General features: G+C 33.2%; 2 protein-coding genes and 1 pseudogene across 2 annotated transcripts in view; 2 read left to right on the top strand and 1 right to left on the bottom strand.

Annotated features, from left to right (window-relative positions):
* Window positions 1-6,511, top strand: part of CUTC (cutC copper transporter) — a 20,976-nt gene extending 14,465 nt beyond the window's left edge. Inside the window, 3 exon segments of the mRNA XM_006925889.3 lie at window positions 1,994-2,021; window positions 5,145-5,250; window positions 6,012-6,511. Coding sequence (XP_006925951.1) covers window positions 1,994-2,021; window positions 5,145-5,250; window positions 6,012-6,126 — 249 coding nt within the window. The 3' untranslated portion in view covers window positions 6,127-6,511.
* LOC102894812 (cytochrome c oxidase assembly protein COX15 homolog) overlaps window positions 1-9,819 on the bottom strand; it is a 53,183-nt gene that overhangs the window by 30,771 nt on the left and 12,593 nt on the right. The window lies entirely within an intron of this gene.
* LOC112474142 lies at window positions 1,286-1,394 on the top strand (annotated as a pseudogene).

The raw sequence follows: 9,819 nt of genomic DNA, 5'->3' as shown, positions 1-9,819 counted from the left end.
ATTTATTGGTCTCTGTTTCCCTTTTTGCACCAGCATATCATTTATTACCCTCACTTTCTTTTAACTAAAAAAATTTGAAATCTTTTTCATAGATGGCTTCTGTAGTATATCTGGCTCTTTGGAGCTGCTTTAGAATTTATTGCTTTGCTACACAAAGACCCTCAAAAGACAGTCATATCTGAATGCTCACCTTAACTTTACACTGATAGTTACTTAGATCTCATTAAAATATCTATAACTTGTCTTAAAAGTAAAGAAAAAGGTTGCTTCTCTCTACTCATGACCATCTCTATTCTCGTCCCTGTTGTTATTATTACTTTCCCTTTCCACTGCTTTTATGCTATCACTGCTTTTGAGACTTTCACCTTCTCTTCTCTTTGCATTTGTTATTTCTGGTGTTAGCCAATTTTACTTTATTCTCTTCTTTTGGCTTCTGTTCTCTTCTGTCCTCTTGTATCCTCTTTTTTCTTCACCCTCTGCCCCTCTTCTCACATTGGATACAATACCACTTTTTTCTTCTCCCCATTTTCTTCCTCTCCACACTAAACCAGTCTTTCAATTTTTTTTCCTAACTAGACATGATGTAGAGTTAAGTATGTTCAACATTAGTCATTGTTTTATGAAAAAAGAAACTAAATTGTGGATGGTTCTTGACTGAATTTTTTCCATTGCTTAACAGCACTCAATAGAAGAAAGATTGTCTAGCTAACCTGAGCTGGATAGGGAATAGGCTAAGTGCATATGTAGGCTGAACAGTTGAGGCAAATGACTTGGAATTGTGTTGGATTGGCAGGATTGGTTGGTCCAGTTTTAAAAATCCATCTTAGGGAATCCGCATGTGAAAAAATGCAATTTGTATATAAAGTACGGGTTTTATTCTACAAATTAATGATCCTGACATACTATGTCATTTTTATTCTATCATTGTTACCTACCTGCTACTAGTAGTACTAAATAAGTATGCATTTATAGTGGATAATTTCCTTTCGGTGATATTTTACCAAAATTTATTTAGGAAATGTGATGAAAATTGGAATATAAAAGTAAGGCAATTCTATCTTCTAAACTTATTATAAATTAAATTATATAGTCCAGTTTTATTATTTAAAACCTTGTTAAATGGATCTATGCTTTCGTTTAATTGGTATAATAAGCTAGGGAATTTAGTTGCATTAGTGGGAAGGATGGAGGCAAAAGCCAATCAAATAACTAAAGTTCGAAAATATCAAGCCCAGGTAATTCAGTTTTCCTTCACTCGTTCCTAATGATTAAAAAAACAAGAGCAGTCTACGGCCATGCTACCCTGAACACACCTGATCTCAGAAGCTAAGCAGGGTCAGGCCTGGTTAGTACTTGGATGGGAGACCACCTAGGAAGACCAGGTGTGGTAGGCGTAAAAAATAAAAAAAAATAAGATATTGTAAACTGACAAGGTCCTTGCATTCTGTGAGGTCAACCAAAAGTTGCCTCGCCTAAAAGAAAAAAAAAAATTCAACTACTTCCTGACAGAAAGAAAGAATAACTATGGGTGGTGAACACACAATGCAATGTATATATATATGTGCCTTAGTGTTGAATTGTACACCTGAAACTTACTGTATTTCATTAACCAATGTTACCATAATTTAAAAAAAAAAAAATGAAGATGGAAAAAAAAATTCAACTACTTCATCCCATCAGTTACCAACACTCAGATTAGTGTTATTTTTCAGTAATGGCTTTTCTTAAGGTGTTGTGATTATTCAGTATTTGTATTGTATTCTCTATTCTTTGTGTTCATAACAGTACAGATCTTTAAAGCAATACAATAAAATAAACTTTCTGCGTAGAAAGAATTACTATGCTGAACAACTTACAAAGAAATAGAAAAGATCTATTGAAAATTAAACATTAGTAATAATTTTTAAAATTTAATATACTTATGTTTCTCACTGCCTTATTTCATATAAGAGAAAGATATTAAAATTTACTTGTTTATTTTTTCTTTTTTCAGGCAAAAGGCAGGATTGTGGTAATGCCAGGTATTTATTTATCTATCCATTCACTAGTGTTAACACTGAACGGTAGTGGAGGAAGAGCAAAGGAAGTGGGCAGTATGGGAAAAAGTATTAGTACATGGTGTTCAGAAAGAATACGTAATTTGATTAAAACATTTAAGATTGAAGATCTCTGCTGGAATTTAAAAAGTTTAGATAAGGAGGAGAACATTCCAGCAGGGATAAGCTCAGAGAAGAGCAAATAAAGAAGCAGTTTGGACTTGGGCTTTCTCCATGTTTGTTCTCCTATAGTGTAGAATTTTGTGGACGTGGATGTTCATCTCCGGTGAGGCACACCAAGTTTCAAGCTGCTACACTGTGTTAGGGCCAAATGTCCAAGTTGCTAACAAGGTGTAAGCAAACATTTAGGTAATATCTTTGGACAAATATAATACTCAGTTCCTGAGAGATCTCCAAATTCTTTGAGAACAATTGGGTCACTGTTAATAACTATAAGATCAATTATGTACATCATGGCTTATTAGAAATGCACAATTTTTAGAGAGTTATATAAGGTGACCTAGAATCAGAGAGAGATACATATAAAGACCATCTTAATTTTTTATTATTCTCTCAAACATATAAAAAAGTAGAAAATAGCATATACTCATTCCATAGATTTAACATTTTGCTTCATTTATCTCATCTTTTTTTATTCTGAGGTATTTTAAAGTTAAAGACATCATGACATTTTATTTTTATGCACCTTTAAAAAAATAAGGGCATTTTACTATAACCACAATATCATTATCACACCTATTAAAATAAACACTAATTCTTTAATACCATCTAATGCTCAGTCAATACTCTTCTTTCTCTAGTTGTCCCCAGCATGTATTTTATAGTGGATATGTTCAAACCAGGATCCCATCAAAGAATAAGTATTGTACTTAGTTTATCTTAATATTTTTAATATAAAAATTTTCCTTTTTCTTGCTTTAAAAAAATGACATTTAAAAAGTTTGGACTACTTACCCATAACATGTCTTACTTTCTGGATTTATCAAATTGTTTTCCTTTGATATTATTTAGCTTGTATTTCCTAGCCTTTGTATTTCTGATAAACTAGTAGGTAGATAATAAGCTTGATTAGATCCTGGTTAAATGTTTTTGGTAAGAACACGTAAAGGGCGATTCTCTATATATGATACTACATAACATCAGAAGGCATGCAGTATCTATTGTCTCACTACCACTGATGTCAGGACTGGCCAGAGGTCAAAATGGTGATAGCCAGATAAAGACCAACTTTTAAAAAGAGGTTAGATAGAGGGATAATGTCAGAATTTTAGGAAAACTGACCTGTAGCAAGTCCCTGAAACAGGAACAGAGAGAAAGCATCTTATCTCTCAAATTTAGACCCTTTATAGATAAGCAGGGAATATTAAAGAGACTTAACCAAGTGTGATGTACTTCCATTTAAGACTAAATGTGTTTAGTCTTGGCAACTCATAGCTAGACTTAAACAATTGTTAATATTAAGATTGCCTTTCCTTATGTAATTATTAAGTTATCTACTTTGTGCAAAGCATTACTTGAGATGCAGAATTACCCAAGAAACTACTTCCTCAAGAGGCTTAGTCTTAGGTGAGAAGATGTTATATACAAAAATATTTGTGATTATTTAACACAGCTTACCAAGCAAATGATAATTATATGCCAGGTTCTGTGGTAGTTGTGAAAACACAGAATGTGTATGAAGTAATCGTTTATCTTGAGGACCTCACAGAACAGATCTGTAAACCAATTATTACAATTTCATGTAAATAAGTAACCAAGAAGTAAAAATTCCTGGGTAAGTCAACTTGAATGTCTAAAGTACTCAACATTGGGAAATATAATTATCATAGTAGTTTCCCTCTGGGGACTTTTATAATGAAGCTTACAACATATGTAGGCTCCAGTTTTTTCATCTGTAAAGAGAGGATGTTGAACTAGTTGTCCTCTCAGGTTCCAACTGTGAAGATGTGTTAGTATGTATTTGGAAAATGTATTACCTATGTCATAAAGTTGCTGATAACTGAACAACATGGTTTCAGTGGCCAGATATTTTGTTATTTGTTAGAAGGAAATAACATATTTGTCTTTTAATCCTTACAATAAGCTTGTGAGGTAGGCAATTATCCCTTCTTTATTAGTGGAAAAAAAATGAGTCTCAGTGGTTTTAAGTAAGTTATCTAAGATCTATGGCTGCGAAGAGCTACAGTGGTGAAGCAAGGATTCCAATCTGAATCTGACTTCTCAGTCTATATTTTTTCTTCTACTTAGGACTTAGTGATGTTACTGTACTACTAAGAAAAAAAGTTAATGAGTCCGAAAGTCAGGTTACCTCAGCAACTTGAATAATTTGAAATACAAAGTACATATTTTATCAGTCATTAAAAAATATTTATTGAATACTTCTGTATCTTCAGAGAGAATATAAAAATGAGTAAACTAACTTTATATTTGTAATCTGGTATCAGCTGAGAATATGATATGTAAATATTTAAGAGATTGTTCATATAAACAAATGAGTCGTCAAAAAGTACTTGACTGTACAGTTTTAATAGATTCAGATTCTTCTGTGAAATGAAATTAAAAAATTGATATTATAATGAATGAACTGTAGAATACCTTGCATTATTCTTATTTAGAATGATATCAGTGTGGTCTTTGAATGCTGGGCCAGAGAACCTTGGAGGTTCTTTCAGACACACCTCTGAGGCTGTGCTTTTGTAGCTTTGTCCCCAAGCCTATCCTTCTGATTTAATTTGATTTTTCTTTAATTGAGGGGGAGCCAGAGGTAGCGTACTCAATGATATTCCTTGCCCTAGAGTAATCCTTTTAGATTTAATGTCTGTAATGTATAACATTGTTTTAAAAACCAATGGACATAGAAGATTCTGTCATATAGGTTTTATGACCTTATCAGTTGTTCTCCAGAATCTGTAGTTTACATTTTTCATCATGCCGTTCTAATCTCATTCTAGCTTAGTAAGGAGAGAATTATTCATGAATTAATAAGAAATTTCAGTTGGGGATTTGAGGTAGAGCAAGCAGTCATTATTATTCATTACATTTTATGCAAAATTCTACTTAATGTGTCACTTATTTTTTTTCCAACAGGGGGTGGTATAACGGACAGAAATCTACAAAGGATCCTTGAGGGTTCAGGTGCCGCAGAATTCCACTGTTCTGCTCGATCTGCTAGAGATTCAGGAATGAAATTTCGGTAAAAATGTATTCTTTGACTCATATAAGAAGGGATAGATTAATCTTTACTTTCCCAAATTGGAAAACCTTAGTTAATAGCATGATAAATGAGTGGAACATTGTGATTGATACATAAGTATTGCAGTTATCTTTGCAGTTCTCAACTGTAAAATGGTTCTTATCTTGCTTTAAATAAGCAGGCTTTTCTCAACATAGGCGAACCATTATATCATTGTCATTGCTGAACTTACACTAGTTAATAATTCATCATCTAAGCTTCTAAATGAGTCAGGTATGTATGTGTGTTCATTCACCTATTCTCTCCTTTAGCAAAGTTAGTAACTGTGGTGTAAGGATGGAAGAGTCATAGTTATTTTTATCCTTCCTACCTTTAATACTTGGTCTTCCCTCACTTGTGCTCTGTTTTCAGTTATTTTGAAATTATATCATCATTAAGGAATTGAAACTATTATGTCTTTTTTTTTTTATTATTATACTTGAGAGGACTCCTATAGCTTAATAGTTAGTAGTGATTATTTATAGATTGGGAAAAATGAAATGTAAAAGAAGCAAGAGCCTTAGAACATACATTTCTAGATATAAAATCAATTATATTGTCTGGTAGAGTTGGCTACTAGATATTTCAAGTAATTCATTAATAAAAATTATGAAATTTGGTAGTCCAGATTCCTTGACTTCACCCTGTAAAATGAAGTGCCAGTAGGAGGGCTTATTTAACAACTTGTATGATTATCTGTTCCTTTATTGTTTCTATTGCAGAAATTCTTCTGTTGTCATGGGAGCCTCTCTTTCTAGCTCAGAATATTCTATAAAGGTAACAGATGTGACCCAAGTAAGGACTTTGACTGCTATTGCAAAGAATATTCTGGTTTAGCCAGACCTCTCTGAGAGACATGAATATCACAGGATGAAGGCAGAAGAGCACTCTACAATTCTCTGTGACAAAGCTTTAACCTTCTCTGGTCAGGACGTCACGATGTTTGTTTTAAGTCTCACATGGCTGTGGAGAATGTTTCCAAGGAAAAGAAAAACTTGAAACAGAGCTACAATCACTCCCTTTGCTTAATCTTGCCATCTCCATCATCATGGTTAAATCTGGCCTATGCTTCTTCCACAGACAGGCTTAGTCTCCAGTGGAATTAATTGATGAACTGAGAAAATTCATCTTCAAGTTATGAATTTGGAGTGTGACTTAAGGGTCAATTTCATAGCACTATTTTGCTTTTTTATTTGTAAAATAAAAAATTTCCATTCTACTATGGCATAGTCTCTTATTTTTACCCTGAATAGTTTAACTGGATATGAGAGGGAAGATTTTTTTGTTTTGTTTCTTTTATTTTTCTCTATTATGTATTCATTGATATGTTGCCCTGGGCAAGATGCTAAGGATACAGAGTAAAATGGTGCAACATAAAAATTCCCAGATTTGAGAAGCAGGATATAAAAGTTCTCAGACTTTATAATAAAGACGGAAGTAATCTCTAATGTTCACCAGGTTACCTCTACCTCTGTTTGCAGAGAGAGAAATGGCTTAACTGTAAGGTTCATCTGACCATTTACAAAGACCTACAGTAAGAATTGTGAAGGTTAGGGAAGTTATCAAAATAGTTCTTTCTTTCAACTGAGGCTACAGATAGGGAGAATGGAATCTAGGAATGAAAGATGCTTTTCCTATGAGCAGGTCTCAAATGGTGAAGTTCATCACTAGCTTTATCTGTTACTTTCATATTTATAATATCATTTTATACTAACAACACACTGGTAATAGAACTTTTTTCTATTTTAGGAGAGTAACCGAAACATAATCTAAAGAGCTTGCTCTTGATCAGGAAGCTAATTAATGGAGCTTCTATGAATAGCATGCCCAGATTTGGGTACTAACTAATGTATATACTAAGAGCCTTGCCTTTTTTAAATGTGTCTCTTCTCTCACTTTTAAATCTTAGTTCCTATTCTCATTTTCCAGGTACAATATTAATGTGGAATATTTGCTTAAGTAATTTATGAAAAATGAGAGGCAAACTATTTAAAAACCAACAATGACCTCAGCACTTTCTTTTCTTCTTCAGACTATAACTAAAGATATCAAAAAAATGGTTTCATTATTGGCTTTGGAATATAGATACAGATATATAAATATCATATATACATGCACACACAGTAATATTTAGTATTTTGGCCTAACCCTCCCCCATGCTTGAGACTTCACTGCACGATATTCCAGAGATAAAAGCAGGCCATCTCTATTTTATTTAAACAGGTAGGAATCTGGGAGGTTGTGTGAATTGTACAAAGTTTAACAATGAGTTAATATTGTTTATGGGACTCGAATGATAGGCTACCAACCTCCAATCTTCTGCTTTAAGATGCTTCTGGTTTGTGGATGTGGTACAGAGAGCAATACTCCTGGGCAAATCAGGTACACCTGTGATGTCCTGGCTTCCCATATAAGCATGAGAAAGTTAATTTTTTGAACTTTAATTTCCTCATTTGCAAATCAGTAATAACAAGCATGGTTTCTAGTTAAATCATACAGTAAAGCACTCATCGATGTACATAGTAAGTACCTATTAATGTTACTGCTTTTCTTCTAGGTTATCTTTCTAGTATCAATCTTTGTTAGCTTAAAAGCCCTTCCCAGGAAGCCAGGCATTGAGTATTGAAGCCAACACTTTTTGCCCTATACCATGTAAATATTAAAGAGACATAAGGTAATGCCTTAATTTTATTTTTCTATACTTTAGTCCTGTTTTAAAATATTTACAGATTATTTCATGTGCATAAGTTTCTTTTCAACAATAAGTATTTTGAGGCTAGGGGGCCATGTCTTCATATTTTTACATATTTCCCATTACACCCATCATATTGTCTACTCATCGTGATTACTATGCTGGTGGGAAAAGAGCACCGTCTTTATTAATTTCGCTAAGTATCTTCTGTTTGATCCTCCAGATCCACTCTCCACTTTGCTCTGTAAACTGAATCCAGCAACATAAAAGAAATTACATACTATGACCAAGTAGGATTTATGCCAGGAATGCAAAGCTGATTTAACACCCAGTAATCAATGTAACACACCATATTGATAAAGTACAAAAATCGCACAAGCATCTTAACACACAAAAAGCGTTTGACAAAATCTAATACCCTTCATAATAAAAACACTCAACAAATTTGGAATAGACAGGAGCTTCCTCACTCTGATAAAGAGCATCTACCATAAACAAAAAAACACAGCTAACATCATACTTAATACTTATACCTAAGTTCAGACATAAAACAAGATGTCCACTCTCATCGCTTATAGTTAACATTGTACTAGAGGTCCTAGCCAGGGCTATTAGGAAAGAAAAAGAAATAAAAAGCATTCAAATTGGAAAGGAAAAAGTAAAGTGCTCTATTTACAGGTGACATGTTCTTGTATATAGAAAATTCTAAATAATAGATAACAAAAAATTAAGTTCAGCAAGGTTGCAGGATATAAAATTAATGTATAAAATCAATTGAATTGCTATGCACTAGCAATTAATAATCCTAAAATGCAATTAAGAAAACAATCCCATTTATTTAACATCAAAAGGATAAAATAAGAATAAATTTAACCAAAGAAGTGTAAGACTGTACACTGAAAACTACAAGAAATTGTTGAAAGAAATTTAGAAAGACTTAACAAATAAACATCCTCTATTCATAGATTGGAAGACAATAATGTTAAGATAGCAATTGATCTACAGATACAAGCAATCCCTAACAAAATCCTAACTGCCTTTTTTAAACAGAAATTGACAAGCTGACTCTAAAGTTCATCTGGAAATACAAGGGGCCCAGAATAGCCAAAAATCTTAAAAAAGAACAAAGTTGGAAGATTCACACTTCCTGATTTCAAAACTTACTACAAATCTACAGTAATCAAGACAATTTGATTCTGGAATAAAGTTGAATATATATAGATCAATGCAACAGACTTGAGAGTCCAGAAATCAATTTTGGTCACCCTACCAGCTCAGTGAAATTATCTTTGCCTCTTTTTTTGGTCTTCACCTCCCTGCCCTCATCCTGGAATTAGGAGGGAGGAATTGAATCCCAAGGAAAATGATAAAAAGAATAACACTTCTCCCTAGCAGTAGCTGGGCCCTGAGCCAAGAAAGGGGAGGAGATTTAAATTGGATATGTTTATTTTATGGGCGATAAAAATGTTTCAAAATTGCACAAATCTTTGAATATGCTAAAAACCATTGAATTGTATACTTTATGTGGGTGAATTACATGGAATTCATATCTCAATAAAGCTGTTCTTTTAAAAAATGAATGTGAGAGTGTTTTAAATTAGATTAGATTAGTCTGGGCCCTTGTAGGATCTGCCTGAGATTGTAATGGCCTGCTGAAATGTGAAAGGGTTAAAGAATAATTAAAACCTGAAACTGGACAAAGGAAGTCTATAACTTAGGCCTAGTTTCTGGAACCCCTAACCACATTCTGTTAATCATGAAACTTGTAACAATGAGCTCATACGCTAACTGCCAATTTTAGCCTGTGTAACCCTGCTTGCTTGCGTGGCATGAAAAAT

Source organism: Pteropus alecto, unplaced genomic scaffold, assembly GCF_000325575.1.
Source record: "Pteropus alecto unplaced genomic scaffold, ASM32557v1 scaffold88, whole genome shotgun sequence".
Taxonomy (NCBI): Eukaryota; Metazoa; Chordata; class Mammalia; order Chiroptera; family Pteropodidae; genus Pteropus; species Pteropus alecto.
Note: the sequence above shows the minus strand (reverse complement) of the source record. Positions and strands in the feature narration are given on the sequence as shown.